Source organism: Diabrotica virgifera, chromosome 5 (genome assembly GCF_917563875.1).
Source record: "Diabrotica virgifera virgifera chromosome 5, PGI_DIABVI_V3a".
Classification (NCBI taxonomy): domain Eukaryota; kingdom Metazoa; phylum Arthropoda; class Insecta; order Coleoptera; family Chrysomelidae; genus Diabrotica; species Diabrotica virgifera.
This window is the reverse complement of record NC_065447.1, coordinates 238,402,716-238,419,741: the sequence shown is the minus strand read 5'-3', so window position 1 is coordinate 238,419,741 and position 17,026 is coordinate 238,402,716. Positions and strand designations below refer to the sequence as shown.

At 33.0% G+C, this 17,026-nt stretch overlaps 1 protein-coding gene across 3 annotated transcripts in view; it reads right to left on the bottom strand.

The window, feature by feature from the left end:
• The window catches only part of LOC114329587 (WD repeat-containing protein 47), a 313,869-nt gene that overhangs the window by 215,540 nt on the left and 81,303 nt on the right, over nt 1-17,026 (bottom strand). For all 3 annotated transcript variants that reach the window (XM_028278747.2, XM_028278744.2, XM_028278745.2), the window contains exons 4-5: nt 13,628-14,119; nt 7,374-7,629 (exon numbers count right to left, since the gene is read on the bottom strand). In XM_028278747.2, the coding sequence (XP_028134548.2) occupies nt 7,374-7,629; nt 13,628-14,119 (748 nt within the window). The remainder of the gene's footprint in view (nt 1-7,373; nt 7,630-13,627; nt 14,120-17,026) is intronic.

The following is a 17,026-nucleotide window of genomic DNA, read 5'->3' as shown; positions in this document are numbered from 1 at the left end:
CATTAGGTTTAACAAATGGTTCAAGACTTTGGTTTTCTGAATTAGCATCTTGCGCTAGAGGAGGTGTAACAATGTCATCCAAACTGCGTTTTGAGCTATTTTGTGTGGACTGGGTTGTATCTATATTGATAATTGGTTGTGAGGTTGGAGTTTTTGAGGGGTTGGTTGAAAGTATTTCGGAAGGTATGGGTTGCGAAGATGATTGGGAGTGGGGGTTTTGGTTATAATTTTCAGAAACTGATTCTTGGATTGTTTTGCAATTTGCTGCAGTGTGGCCTGGCCTTTTACATGAAAAACAGATCAAGGAATCTTGTGCAAAATAAATTCTATAGTTGGTGTTATCATAATTCATTAATATGGATTCAGGTATTGGGGCAAGCGGTGGTGTGATAAAGATTTGTCGTCTAAAACTATAAATGTGGTTGAATTCCGGCAAACCGGCGCTTATCCTGAGAAATGACATGGGAGACATGGGTTGAAGGCCCAATTTTTCAATTTCTTGAATTAATACAGCATGCGGTATGGAGGGACAAGCGTTTGACAGAATTAGCCTTTGTGATGGAGTGATTAGTTTGCGTGCTTGGACTTTTTGGTTATTAATTTCTATGGATCCTCCATAGTTATTCATGAAATTTTCAACGACATTTTTGTTTGCAAGGTACATACACACTCTGTTGTTAGAAAGCCTTGAGGAAAATAGGATATTTTTGGGCTCGATCAACTTTCCTAGTGAAATCAGATAATCTTGAAGTTTAAGGTTTTCAATGGATGGGAATACAATGGCTTGTTCTTTTGTTGGAAATTGTTGTTCAATCAAAGCAGTAGAATAAGTTTTAGTAGTGTTTTCCATTTGGGCGCTCCTGTAGTCAGAAGTCCCGGCAGTCGGATTTGACATATTTTATTTATTATTCAAAACTAAGTAAATCCTGAAATACGGACCTGTCTTACAACAGGTGATTTTATCATGTCGTTATAGATAACGAATAAACGTGTTTAGGGTTTTTTGTATCAAACCGACTTCTGATAAATAATAAATTCCAGTGAAATAACTTGGCTTTATATAATTTTAAAGAGTACTTACGTACAATAATTGAACGCACTATAATACACTTATATATGCGAAAATAAAAATTTGTTACTCATTAGCTATTATCTAAATAACTATTTTGTTTGGAGCTGACAAATACGCACCAACTAGTATACCTGCCAGGACCGAACTCTCAATGTGGCTTTTACTGTCAGTAAATATATTCTTTTTCTCATGATCATCTTTCAGTGCGTCAGTTTTTCGATTTCTTTCTAACGCATTAAATTGTATGTGACAAAAAAAAACGCACGTCGGTGATTACATTTCGTCGGTGACATTTATAACATTTATTCTAGTTGTCGATAGATGGCGCCATAATAAAAAATTTTTTTAATTAGATAATAATATTACAAATATAATCTGTATAATTTATAAGACTATACAAATCAAAGAAAATACCATTTTATAAATGCAAGAAACACATTTGATTTGTTTTTATTCCAAATTGAAAATAAAATGTGACAACTGTCAGATTTAACTAAAATGTCATGTTAGAATAAATGTCATAAATGTGTATTATCACGGACTTACCCTTTTTCCTATCATTTGTTACGCACTGAAAAATGCTCATGAAAAGGACAATAACATAATTGTTAGTTGGATTCAGTAGTACATACTGAAGAGCAAACATTACTGCTATCATTTCTGCTGTGTATATTGAGCATTCAACGGGTAATCTATACTGATAATGGTAATTTTTATTTTCGTGGAACACTGCACAGCCCGTTCCATTTGCGTCTTTTGACCCATCGGTAAATATGTACTGAGAATTCCCTCATCTTCCTTAGTCTCAGCATCCGTTATGGCTTATGGCTTGCAAATTGTAGAAGCCTCGGAGGTGTTACCAGAGAAGGTTCCCGTTGTTTTCAGTCCGGTAGGATGTAGAATGACATTTTTGGATGTTGTTTTATGTGCTATTAGATTGAAAACTTAGTATTTTGATAGCAGTTGCCGCTAGGGCATCCCTTACATTTCGTTCGTTGCAATTCGTGACTGCACGCCGGGGTTTGTCCTAGTTGGGTCAGAGAGAGCAGCATATTATGTGCCTCCTGATGAGAGACTAATAAATTTCGAAACCGGTAGAGGTGCTTGTTGCACTCTCTGATTGGACTGGAATAATGATACGGCTGTAGTTTCGTGTTGCAACGAAATTGAAAATGATTATTCATTTTTGATTCAACCTATATGTTTGAAAAAAATCCACCGTTTTTAGTTATACATGGCATGTGACATTACATTGTGACTTCTTCAGACCTGAAGCTGTAGTAAATTTGCAACTAAATAGTAATTGATTATTGCCAATTGTAAATTCGAAGTTTTCACAGGCATTAAAAAATATTTAACTTACTAAATTATTCATATTCATTTTCTTAGATGATAATCTATTCTACGGTTTCTTATTAAAGCTGTTAGTAAAATTTACTTTATCCTCATCAATATTAATTTTAAAAAAATTTAAACATTTTTCATTCTAGACATCATTTGGGGAAATTTAACAATTTTTGTTGTTTTTTAATTTGATTTTGTTGTTCGTAATATACAGAGTTGGGATAAAGTATGGAACCAAGCAAATATCGGAAATAAGCCACAATTTTACTAAAAAATTAATTTATTAACGTTTCGAAGCCTAAATCGGGTTTCGTTGTCAAAATACAAAATACTATTATTCATTTTTTAGTAAAATTGTGGCTTATTTCCCATAGAAAATACTTACTTATAAAAATGTCACAAGGAAATAGCTTCAGAACAACATCAAGCAAATATCTTTGAAACGAAAAGAACAATATTTATGAAACTTTGCATGTAAGTACAGTGACGCAAAAGGCATCTGATGCCTAATTTTTTGGTAATACTCCACTTCCGGTTTCACCGGAAATACCCTTAACTTATTTACTTTAAATGGGACACCCTGTATATTTTTGCAGATTTTAAAAGAACTTGTTATGTTTAATTCATACATACCAAGTTTGGAAGAAAAAACTATTAAAACAAGAAATATATTTCTTTACAGTTAAAAAATAGGTTAATTTATTTACGTTAGACCAATGCAATGATATTAAAAATAAAAAAAAATAATTTCAAATGTTGAAAATGTTTGCTGTTCACCTCCGGACAACGTGCAAGCCCATAAATAAATCCGTGAGTCACTTTTTGAAAAATTTCTCCACGTATTAGTTCACATTCATAAATTATTCTTTTTTCTCAAACCCTGCAAGCATGTTGTCGCCTAACGTAAACACGTGATTTTAGATAACCCAAAGAAACAAAATCTAACGGGTTGAGGTCCGAAGAACGAGCGGGCCATTCTTTGAATCCTCTACGTCCAATCCATCGATTTGGAAAATTCACTTCCAAAAAATGAAAATTCACCATAACCAATTATCATTAATATTTCAATACGATCTTTTTCACTTAAATGAACCATTTTTAATACAACTTATTTCTGTCAATTAGTTCAGTAACAGTTTTACCTACTATACTAAATTCAAATAAGTCATGTAGTGCATGTAAACAACAATTTTAGTCTGCAGTATAGATGGTACTCGTTTATTTCCTACTACGTTGTATTAATACAAAAAATTATCTACAGATACTTTTTAACAAATTTTTTCTACCAAATTTGGCAAAATAAAAAGTTCTTTTAAAATCCGCAAAAATATACAGGGTGTCCCATTTAAATTAAATAAGTTAAGGGTATTTCCGGTGAAACCGGAAGTGGAGTAGTAACCACAAATATGACAACAGATGCCTTTTGCGTCACTGTACTTTCATGCAAAGTTTCATAAATATTGTTCTTTTCGTTTCAAAGATATTTGCTTGGTTCCATATTTTATCCCAACCCAGTATGTATCTATGTAACTACTCTTTTAAATGCTGCCATTTTTAACACAGAGTCAATTATTTACACTAACTTATTGTCAAAAATGTCTGCACGTCTGCAGGCGCTTTTCTCTAAGGCACCAGAAGTAAGTAGCAAGTTTGGGCTTGATTTTAACATCAAAAAACCAAATACATGGACATAAGCAAAAATAGGATAATAGACCAGGACTAATCTGTAAAAAAAACGTGTATTTTTGGATGTGAGAGGTGGCATTCGGATTTTTGCAGATAAAGTTAGGTGATAACTTCAATAATAATAATTGACTTATGCTCCTTCTCAAATATGCCGGGAACATTAATAAAAAAATTAAAATATTTAAAAATTTCGAAAAACATTGATTTTTTTCTATTTCTTTGCTTATAACTTGTACAGAAATAAAACTCGTACAGAAATAAAATAAAGATAATTGAATTTTGTATGATATACGACTGGTCAAAAATGTCTTAAGGTATTACCTTTTCTGCAATATAGCAATAAATACAAAATAAGGGGGCAAAATACGCCTGTTGTTATTCAATGTTTCTTAACCACTTTGGTGGCACTTAGAACCTTAGTAATTCGATTAGAAAATTCTTATAACTTACTTAAATGGTCTACGAAATTTCATTAAAATCGACCTAATAGATTTTGCATAATAAATTTTCAATGTAAATGTTTTTAAAAAAGTTTAAATTTTTTACAAACTTTTTGAACAAAAAGTAGACCATTTAGAAGTTGGCTAATTTTTTTACATATAAAGAGGTGCTCTACCTATCTAATGCACTTTACATAATTAAAATCGGATTACTTAAGGGGCCTCGGCAATGTTTTAAATTTATAAACAATTTTTTGGCTTATAAACAAATAGCTTTGTATAATAATAAACAAATTAATTTTTAGCTATGCAAATAATTAAAACCGGTATAATTTGACTTAAACTTTCAAATGCTGTCAGCAGAATTGCTATTTTATTTTTTAATCGGAAGTTATTCTCGTTCAAAAATTGCAATTTTTCGATTTTTTGAATGTTCCACCGCGTTTATCTCGAAAACTATGCATCCTATACGAAAAAACTTGTAAGAACATTTTTTGCTTAGAATTACCCAAGAAATACAAAAAAAAATTTTTATTTTGCGAAAAATCGATGTTATGTAATTCCTCAAGATCTTTGTTTATGACAATCTTATCGACATCCGGATCAACTGTTACCCAAAAAAGTCGTGTTCTACGGGTCAAAATACATAAAAAAAACTTGGGTGAGTCCATCTAAATAAAGGAGCCCGTAGCATCCCTTCCTGGACACAGCACTAATTTGTTTATAAGCCAAAAAATTGTTTATAACTTTAAAACATTGCTGAGGCTGCTTAAATAATACGATTTCAATTCTGTAAAGTGCATTAGATAGGTGGAGTGCTTCTTTATATGTAAAAAAATTTGACAAATCTTTGTATGTTCTAGTTTTTGTTGTGCAAGATTTTAAAAAATTTTAATTTTTTAAAAAAGTTTAGATTGCAAAATTATTATGCAAAATCTAGCAAGTCAATGTTAATGAAATTTGGTGGACGGTTTTAGCACATTACAAAAATTTTCTAAGCGAATTAGGAAGGTTTAACCTAAGTGATGGAAAAATATTGAATAATGACAGGCTTGTTTTGCCCCCTTATTTTATATTTATTGCTATTTTGCAGCAAGGGTGTTAAATTAAAACATTTTTAACCAATCGTATATGATAGAAAATTTAATTATCTTTGTTTTATTCCTATACGACTTTGTTCCAAAATGAATCGTTTTAAAGTTATAAGCAAAAAAAGTAAACGAAATTTTTTGAAATTATTAAATATTTTATTTTTTTATTAATGTTTTGGGCATATTTGAGAAGGAGCATAAGTCAATTATTATTAACGAAGTTATCATTAAACTTTATCCGCAAAAATCCGAATGCCACCTCTCACATCCACCTAAAAACAGATCCTTCCTGGTCTATAACACCAGGTCAATTATTAGTTAACCAACACCCTGTATCACAAATATTCTGTTACTTCGTTACTGCGGAAATTAAGATTGGGATCGAAAAGGCAAGATCAGCTTACGTCAAAACGAAAAAGAATGTGTGTGTACTTTGTACGCACGTAAGAAGATATTCTTCTATTATAGTCCGTTCGCTAAACTCAGACTCAACTGGCTAGTGATTTAAGCTAGTAATTTTGCCAATTTGATAAAATTGCCAAAAAAATAATTACTAAATAGTTAATAATTACTAAATATTTAGTAATTTTGCAAATTTTGTCAAAATTGGCAAAAAACAAAAAAGTTACTTACTAAAATCATTAGCCATTTGCGTCTGAGTTTAGCGAACCGACTATATATAGGTAATTTAAACGAAGTAAATATACTTAACAGGTTATTTGTATTTTATTTAAAAATTAAACTAACTTTCTTATCTACCACTTTCAAAATTTTTTTATTAAAATAACGAAAAATAAAAAAAAAGTATGAATCGTCTAGGATTAGAACCCGCGACCTTCCGTGTGCTTCCGTTCTCTGTCCCACCGCTCTGCCAACTACGCCATCGAGCCACTTGAATTGACACGTAAGTTTCGGATATAATTACACAACACGGCGACAAACTGTAAAAATATTATGCCTACATATTTTATTATTTTACTACAGGGAAACACAAATCCAAAAACACAAGAATTATAATAAATAATACATTTCCTAAAACCACTAATATATTCTTTTAATGACTTATTTGCACGGTTACAGATACATACATACCTATCTTGAAAGATTAGAAATGAACTACATATGTACTGTCAGAACTACATACTGTCAGTGTGCGCAGGCGCGTGGTTGATGTACAATTTTACCCTCAATCGATTCGCCGCTAAAGAAGAATATCTTCAAAAAATTTAACAGTCACGATATAAAATTGGAAATAAAGGTTCGCTTACTAAAAAGGTATGTATTCTACGTTCACCTTTATAGAGTGGAGTCATGGACCATAACTAAAGCGCCAGAAGACTGAAGAGACCCGAAGTATTTGAATTGTTGGGCTATAGACGGATGTTGAGGATTTTCTGGACAGACAAAGTTACCTACCAAGAAAGAACTTCTACACAGAATGGGTAAAGAGCGCAAACTAAGGTGCATGGAAAAAGATGTCAAAGAAGAAGAACGTCCTGTATTTATAAGCTACGAAAATTTAACTTGACCACTATCGGATTTTTTACGGTAGCAGTCAAAAAAATCAAAATAGCCATTCACAACCAAATCACAATAGCAAGTTAGTGGGTACATATTGTAAAATTTAGTATTTTAAGTTTATAGCAAAAGAATGGTGATAGATGATGATGATTATGATGAACGGTATGTTGTCGAAAGTTACTAAGAACATTAAGATATTAGTTAAAAACTAAAATTTACATTTCAGTTCCAGTAGGAGCAGGACTCTCTCTGTCTTTGGGTTCAGGCGTTGAGGTATTCGATTTTCTATCAACGATAGGATTTTTCGGGCAGCTTGGTAGAGTATTGTTGGCACTCGGTTTTGGCGTGCTGGTTTGTTCTTGTATCGATGGCATGTGCTGTTGGAAGTCTCCGTAACTGTTGCTCAGAAAAACGTCACCCTCGTTCTCAAACAATCGGTCCACTGAGGCGTTCATGTTTCTACTATTCTTTAAACCTAAAAATATAAAAAAAAAGTTAATACTGTGGCAACATAAAAATAAATAAATTTATTATCCGATGATGGCTCAGGAACGTGGTGAACACATTTCAGTTTATGGGTCATTCCATTTCAAATCACTCAATTTTGGAGCAAAAAAAATTTTGGACCTCCGATTTGTCTGAAAATTGGTATATAGCTTCTGCGGGACGTACAAATAAGATATTTAAGGTCAAAAAATCTTCTTCTTCTTTTTTTCTCAAAATGTTATTTTATGCGATTTTACAGTGATTTGGTGTTTATTTATACAAATTTGCATTTTCTATCGTAAAGTATCAATGAAAAACATAATATTTTAATAGAAAGAACTCAAAAATGTCATTATATGGCATTATAACAAGTTACTTTGATTCAAAACAAGTTTTTGATCAAATTTTATAGTGTAGAAAACGTTAAAATACCGTTTTTTACATTTTTCTCCATTCCCAAAATACATCATAATCGATTTGGCTGAAAATTTGCCCACAGATAGACAAAACATAGGACTTTAAGTGGTGAGAAGGATTTGAATTATGTTACAATACCGAAAAAGTTACATGCACTATTATAGTGAAAAATATAGGCGTCTACTGTAAGTAAAATTAACTCGAAAATATCGACCTCACGACAAAAATTGTTAAAAAGAAATTGTAATAATTGTAAATACGATTTATTTGGAACAATTTCAGTTCCTACCATTTTTGTCGAAAAGTTAAAAATGGCGGAGATAATGAGCCAAACAGGTTCTCCTTTAAAATCAAGATGGCGGCTAACGTAACGGAGGAATTCATTCGTGATTTTAAATTTAGGCTACTATTGACTCCCTTAAAGATCAGAAAAATAAAATTTTGGGCAGCTCGGCATTCAAGGTCAAATGCTATCCCGACTGGACTAATATATACTTTTGAGTCTGATATTACTGCATGTAACTTTTTTGGTATTGTAATATAATTCAAATCCTTCTAACCACTTAAAGTTCTATCTTTTGGATATTTGTGGGCAAATTTTCAGCCAAATCGATGATGATGTATTTTGGGAATGGAGGAAAATGTAAAAAACGGTATTTTAACGTTTTTTACACTATAAAATTTGATCAAAAACTTGTTTTGATTCAAAATAACTTGTTATAATGCCATATAATGACATTTTTGAGTCCTTTCTATTAAAATATTATGTTTTTCATTGATACTTTACGACAGAAAATGCAAATTTGTTTAAATAAACACCAAATCACTGTAAAATCGCATAAAATCACATTTTGAGAAAAAAGAAGAAGATTTTTTGACCTTAAATATCTTATTTTTACGTCCCGCAGAAGCTATATACCAATTTTCAGACAAATCGGAGATCCAAAATTTTTTGCCTGAGTGATTTGCCATGGAATGTACCTTATCTAGTTTAGAATCTAAAGACACAAAAACCAATAAAAGTCACACCAGGAATCATCCCAATTAGAAGACCTATTTAAATTATTCAGTCTTACAGTAGAAGGCGTATTTAAAACTGGAAAAACAAATGCCAAGGATCTTGAAGCGATGATACGAAGGTAGATGATAAATCAAGGAAATTGGACTCAAAATGAACTACAAAACAAGGATATATACTACAGAAGATAATGGAATTAAAAACGGATAAAGAAACAATAGAGAAAGTAGAGGAATACATATATCTGTCACAAATTATCAAAATGAGAAAAGAAAATCTAAACGCTGAAATAAGAGCGTAGGCGCAAAAATTCGCGCCAATGTTTTTTAAATGCATTAATTTTTTTCGAATCATTAGAAAGCTAATAATAGGTCTGGATCCCGCGTATGAAAAAAAAGTTGATTAATAGCAAGATGAAAATTTGTTAATAGCTTAAGGGTGTCTAGTCGGATAAACTTTGAGATATGGGAACACTGGAACAGGGGCAGTTTTAATTGTGGAACAGGTTAAAAATTTGGAACGGTCAGACCACGAAAACGGCACATGTATTTTGTCCGACAGAACAGACTGTATTTTGTCCGATAGAACAGACTTAAACTCTCCGAACAGAGATTAAACTCTCATGCAAAAATCAGGCTGCTATTTATCACCAAATGTGCGTTTTAATGAGTGGAACATGTAGAATATGTCAAATGACAGGAATTATGACAGGTGATAAATAGCAGTCTGATTTTTGCATGAGACTTTAATCTCTGTTCGGAGAGTTTAAGTCTGTTCTGTCGGACAAAATAAATGTGCCGTTTTCGTGGTCTGACCGTTCCAAATTTTTAACCTGTTCCACAATTAAAACTGCCCCTGTTCCAGTGTTCCCATATATCAAAGTTTATCCGACTAGACACCCTTAAGCTATTAACAAATTTTCAGCTTGCTATTAATCAACTTTTTTTTGATACGCGGGATCCAGACCTATAAGTATTTTTGAAAAATTTAAACGCACAATAAAATATTGCATTATTACCGAGGGGCGAAAGTCCCTGAAAGCTTCTATAATTTTTATTTTAATAAGTTACAGGGGTGAAAAAAAAGAGAAAAATTAGTGTGATTTTTAATTTCAAATATCCCATTCAAAAGAAACTTTTTGGTTATTTTAAGGGACTTTCGACCCTCGGTATTAATGTAATCTTTCATTCACCGTTTAAATTTTTAAAAAATACTTACATATTAGTTGTCTCAGGATATGAAAAAAATTAATGCATTTAAAACACATTGGCGCGAAATTTTGCGCCTACCCCCTTAATACAATTTACTATTTTTACTGGGAATTAACCACAATTTTCTTCGTCTTCTTTATCTTTAAACAATTCTGCTTTCTGCTTGTTCATTGGAGGATTGATACCTCTATGAAAGTTTGTCACTCAATCTTTTGCGCGGTAGGCCGTTACTTCTTCTACCGATTGGTGACTATCTTGTGCTATTTTGACCACACGTGTCTCCCCCATTCTGTTCATGTGGTTATTCCATTCTTTTTTCTATTTAGTATCCATTTGCTTATACACTCTATCCTCATTCGACATCTCAGCGTATTTCCTGTAATTCTTCTCAGTACCCTCCCTTATGCCGTTTCCAGTAGTCTTTGTGTTGTGGCTGTGCCGAGTCTGATTTCTGATGCACATCATAGACTTATATATTATCATAGACAGAGTGTCAATCAGAGCCAAGTGACGACACCATCTTTTTTATTTGGTTTAGTGCTGTTTCACTCTTACGCATAGTAAAGCTGTGACAGTAGTCCTTCCCTTCCGTGCCTATACTCACACTTGAAGGGTACACGGGAAAAACCGGCTAAGTCCATTTTTGTAGAAATTGCATTTTGTACGTCATCTTGTAGTAAATTCCAGTTTGCATCTTCTGAAAACTTTAAAAAGGTAATAACAAGACAAGTCACGAGGAAAAGCCCATAAATATATGCCCATACACGAGAAAATAAGCTAAGTCCACGCGGTACAGGATAATAACAAGCTAAGTCCAAAATATCGAGACGCGACGGCTTCCTTATTTCAGTATTAATCAGACGGTCAGTCATAACAACGCCACATAAACAGAATGTTATTTTATTTTCTTAATCCAGAGAATTAACAAATTACTATAAGACAATTGTTTTTTTTTTTATTGAACAGGGGAAAAGCGGCTAAGTCACTACCCTTTAAGATTCAACGCTGGATTCCCAGGGCTGAAATTATTATAGCAAAGTTAAACTATTCGCAGAATGTGAAAAATATACCTTATTTTATAGTTTTTTTGTTGTAAATCTAAGACTCAAGCTAGCGACAAACATACAACGGACTAAAAGTTAAAAAATCCAATAACTCAAAATTGTTAATCTGTGACTTAGCCGGTTTTTTCGGTGTACCCTTCACTTAATGTCATCTTAGTTTCGCGATACAATGTCCTAGAAAGAGATACCGCAAACCAGTCCAAGAGATCTTGTCGTCACGAAGCGCGGAGGGTAGGTTCACTCTATGTTAATATTTACCTCTATGATGCACATGTCATGTTGTCTTTTTGACATATGACAAAAAGCTTTGTCATATGTCAAAAATTTAGCTCCACTTTTGAAAATAATTTAACAAGACGCAAATATGTAAATATTATGTAAATGGCAACAGTGTTAGTGCTGAAGTGTCCAACAGACATATCTAATAGCAAAAAAGACCTCGGAAAACGAGTAGAACCACCTAAGTGGCAGAGTGACTTAAGACGTGTAAGAAGTAACAACCCTCAGTTTCGATGCTTTCAGAGTCTATTAGGGTTTTCCTTTACTTATCCTTATGCATATATTTCTGTAATTAATGGTATACAGCCAGCTACAGGAAATTTTTCCTTATGGATTTTGAAAGAAATAGATACGTCAATGATTTATCCCGCTGGTGACATAGGAAAAAATATTAATATATTGAAAAAATAGGGATTGATTTCATGTAATCGAATGAACTATCTTTTAGTAAAGTCGTCCCAGGAACGCAACTCATAAATATTGGCGATATAATTTTAAAGTCTTCTACTTTAAAATGTATAATATACGTCTGAATTGCCAATATAAATGATTCAGATTAAATAAATTATTAGAAGAATATTTTTACTTAGCAACAACATGTTTTGCAAGAAGCAGACAACCAGAATTGCCACATCTCCACACACTCTGCATGCACAATGATAATTGGACCATAGCGCACAAACACGTATTTGGAAGACTTTATACAGTAAATATTTTATTCGTAGAATTTTGTTTGTGTTTCCTTTTCTTACAATTATAACAAAATTAATTGTATCATTTGTGCATGTTACTGTGGGTGCGCAGGACAGAATGATAAAATAATTAGTATTCAAACACTATATTACAATTTAAATTATCTTCCACTTGCAGTATTTACTCTGGAGAACTATATTCAATTCTGCAAGCCCTCATTCATATTCGTACTCAAAAAATTCCAAAATCTGTCATAATTACCGATTCTCTCAGTGCATTACATACGATAGAACAGTTATATACAAGTAATCCTATAAGCATTTTAATAAAAGAACAATTACATTTACTAAAGAACACGATGCAGCAAGTAGGCTTTATATGGGTTCCATCACACATTGGACTTCAAGGAAACAAAAAAGCAGATTTTCATGCCAGAGAAGCAATACGCAGTGCGTCTTCAGTGTTAGTGAACTTAGTGCCTGTTTCCGATTACAGAGCATTCCTTAAAGGAAAAGTGATAAGCAAATGGGAAAACGAATGGAATCTTTCGCAATCATTTCTACGCACAATAAAGCCCTCAATTGAACCTTGGTGTGAGATAGACTTAAATCGCCAGCTGTTTGAGAAGCTAAATCGTTTAAGCATAGGGCATAGCAGATTTACTAACAGCTACTTGATCTCTAAATCAAATCGCCCTATTTGTGACCTGTGTAATTGCGACATCAACGTAACACATATATTAATAGAGTGTCCTAAATACAATAGTGAAAGACAAAAACACTCAATACCTATCAGTATAAAAGCACTCTTAGGACCACACTGTAAGCTTACACATTTGTTTAATTATTTGAAAGACATTAATGTTTTAAACAAACTATAACCACTGTTAACATTTTGTAAACCCCATTCTTAATTTGTAAATTATGGTACTGTTACCTAAATGTGAACTTATGTAATAATCAAAATACTATTAGATTTAGGTAACCATATGTATCAATGATAGTACAGCTAATAACCCAGAGTGGTTGATGCTGTTAACAATAAAATAAAAAAAAAATTAAAAATAATTAGTAAATTGAACATGCCAGGCAGAACACAAAACTCTAAGGAATAGTCAGTACCCTACAAGAGTATGTATGTATACGAAAAAAAAAACGCGAGATTGTGAAACACAATAGAAAAGTCAGACAGGTTAGAGTACCGGTGGATAATGATTAAACCATATTTTCAACTGTGATTTACCAATAAAAGTAAGGAATTGTAATAATCTTATTAAACATTTCTGTATATCTCTAAACAACTTACCAGTCAAATGAAAGCTAGCGAAACTACTCCTCGACATAGGCCTATTTAAGCCAATATCACCAGTGCTTAAGACCATCATCCTCGCTGACGTCGACATATTATTGTTTTGTGCGAACTGTAACCCATCTCCCATGGGCAACATCAGCGACCTCGACATAATATCGGCAGCCGATCGCGGCCTCGTGAAGGGCATCGCAGAATGCGGAAAGGTCTTTGGCTTTATGGGCGTTATCAGCATATGCTCAGTCCAGGACGTCTCCAAACTGGGTCTTTCCAACCGCTCGACGTCCACGTTGAGGGTACGTTGCTCGAACGGGACAGAAAACGTTTCCGAGGGGACGCTTTGCAACCACGAAAGTAAACTTAAATCTGAATCACTAAAACCTACACTTCCGTCTAATAATTTACTGAAATTCATGTCTTGTGATTGTGAGTCGGTGCTACCCGTCGCTTTGGCTTGGCAGTAATTAACACAAGATTCGTAGAGTATACCTAGAAAATTAAAATACCATTAATAACACTGGAAAATTATGATATTATATCAAATTTCATTTTGTCTTAGTTTTTAGGCAATCAGCAAAAAAAGAGATTATGTCATTGGATATCCGAATGACTCTTGATGTTTGCCATCTGGGGCCTGATTCTAATTCATTTCGAGGTCGCTATTTAATTTCGACGCCGCCATGACAGTCGCAATTTATAGCGATTCTTATTCATTTCGATATTAGTTACAACTGGGGATATTAACGTTATCATTTTGACACTGCTCAGAATTTGGGTTGGTCCTCCTGTTTATTGGATTTATTGGCTATTGGTTTGTTGATAGTCTGGGTAAATTATCGACAAAATGTCATTTTGGGAAAAGTTATTTACCAGCTATTTTATTGCTAAAATCGAATCTTAAGATTGCATATATTAGTAATATGGAGTATGACAAGTCCGCAGAAAGTGTGTTATTTTTATTTATAAACAAATTAGCACCCTAAATCTTCTTTTTTTTAATTAGTGCTCTGTAACTCCTAAGATTTTTCCTTTAAACCAAAAACACTCAAATAAAAATTCACCGCAATTTAGTTCTGCACAAAGTTATTTTTTAACGATTTCCTTCAACAAAAATTTTACTCGGAAAATTCGAGTTTTCCCAAAAAAAAATCTGCAATTTTTAATTAAAATTTTAGGAAAGTAATTATTTATCAATAATTAAATAAATTGGTGACATGAAAGATTTTTTATAGTAGATTATATATCAGGAGACCGGCGACAATCTAACCAATAGTTTAGCAATAAGTAATTAAAATGTTAATTAAAAAATTTTGGTCGAAATAATAATCAGAAACATTATGATACACCAGAATAACTATGATTTTCGATTTATAAACAAATGGAACCCCTTAGAAAATATCAGATTAAATTAAATTAAGTTAACGCTGTTGAAAAGAGTAAGGTTTCTTCTTCGAAGAAAAAAAATCGAATTGAGTGGTTCCAGGTATAACCGGTCAAATTTGACCGGCATTTGCGACAGTTATAAACAACAGGATTTCAATCTTTGAACCATTACCTTTTTATTCCGGTCCTCTTTGTACATACAAATTTTCATATCTTCAAGACACTCATAACAAAAAAGATTTATGTCACCAAGTTATTTAATTATTGATAAATAATTACTTTCCGAAAATTTTAGTTGAAAATTAAAGATTTTGTTTGGAAAACCCGAATTTTCCGAGGAAAATTTCCGCCGAAGGAAATCGGAAAAAAATATATGTGCAGAATTAAATTACAGTGAATTTTTATGTGAGTGTTTTTGGTTTAACGTTAAAATCTTCTGAGTTACAGAGCAATAATTGAAAAAAATATTTCGGAGCGCTAATTTGTTTATAAACCAAATAGCTCACTTTCTGCGGACTTTGCATAGCTATATTACTAATATATGACATCTTAAGATTTCATTCCAGCATGTCCAGCAATAAAATAGCTGGTACATAATTTTCCTTGTTTTATACTAATTTTCCCAGATTATTACCTTACATCTTTCATTGAGTTGATAATTCACGTTGTGAACATTGTATGATTTGTAATTCCTCAAAAGCCGACAAATTTCCATAAAACCCAGCCATATTAATACCCTTTTGCTTTAGTTTTCCTTGCAAGAAACAAACAAAACACATCTAAACTAAACCTAACCTCGCTTTTGGCGATTCATTCATGTCCGTGTTACAATAATTTCGACCTCGAAATTAAAATATCAACCACTTTTTTGGAGTCGCTATTAATTTCGATAAGTCGCTATTTTATGACATCATTTCGTTAGCTCAACTAAAATTCGCAAGGCTCGCACAGTCGCATTTCAACGTCGCCATATTGATTGCGACTTGTTTTCAGTCGAAATTTGAATTAGAATCAGGGCCCTGATGGATTATTATTCTTCTTCTTCTTATATTAGGCCTCGCGGCCTGTTCTTAACCGATTTTGAGCTTGTATTCGTAGCTGTGATGTTGACTGCCAGCTATCTCGCCACCTTTTAAAGGGCCTTCCTATTGGTCTCTTGGTATGAAACTGATTGCGGAAATACCCCAAAATAAGCATGGGAGCGCGGTATTGCGAAAACTCAAACGATAGTCTCATCTGTGAGAATAACGAACATAAACGGTATAGAGATTGTAACCATTGAGATTGGAAGATGCCCAATACCCTCGGTATATAACCCCCAAACCAGCCCTTTATATTTACAGTTCCACCTAACGTCCAATCACAACCCAATCAGCTTATCCTGGGAGACAAGCAGTCACGGTTTACTCTGAGACTGCGCAAATTCAGACGCAAATAAAGACGCAGTAAAAGCATAGGTGGAAACAAGTGGTCTCACATTAATCCTTGATGCTAAACTTCCACCATTCTTTCAGTGCAACGTTTGGAAAATAATATACATTCAGTCCCATATATCCCATTCAGAAAGAGATTTAACTTCAAAAAGGCAAAGTGTGAAAAGTATACATTGAACCCAAATCAGAAAACTACGAAAAATTTGTAGAAATAATAAAAAAATGTTTCTAGGAAAGTTACACCCAGGGGATATAGACAACAATATGTTCCCGAGATGTCCAGAGAGTCCAAAGAACTAATGAGAACATACGAAACCCTCTATGCAGGTCACCCTTTTAGTCAAGAAGCAGTTAACTGCGGAGATGTCCTACTCCCACAGCTGAATCAAGCCAAAAAGAAAAAAGTGCATGGAAACCCTGAAAAAAATGAACATGAAACATAATACATAGCAAATTAGAATAGAACCGCCTAGGAAGACAATTTACACTAAAAGAACTTCACGACGGTATGAACAGCTTTAAAAAGAGGAAAGCTGCAGGTGTGAATGATATTATACAGGGTGAGTCATGAGGAACTGTA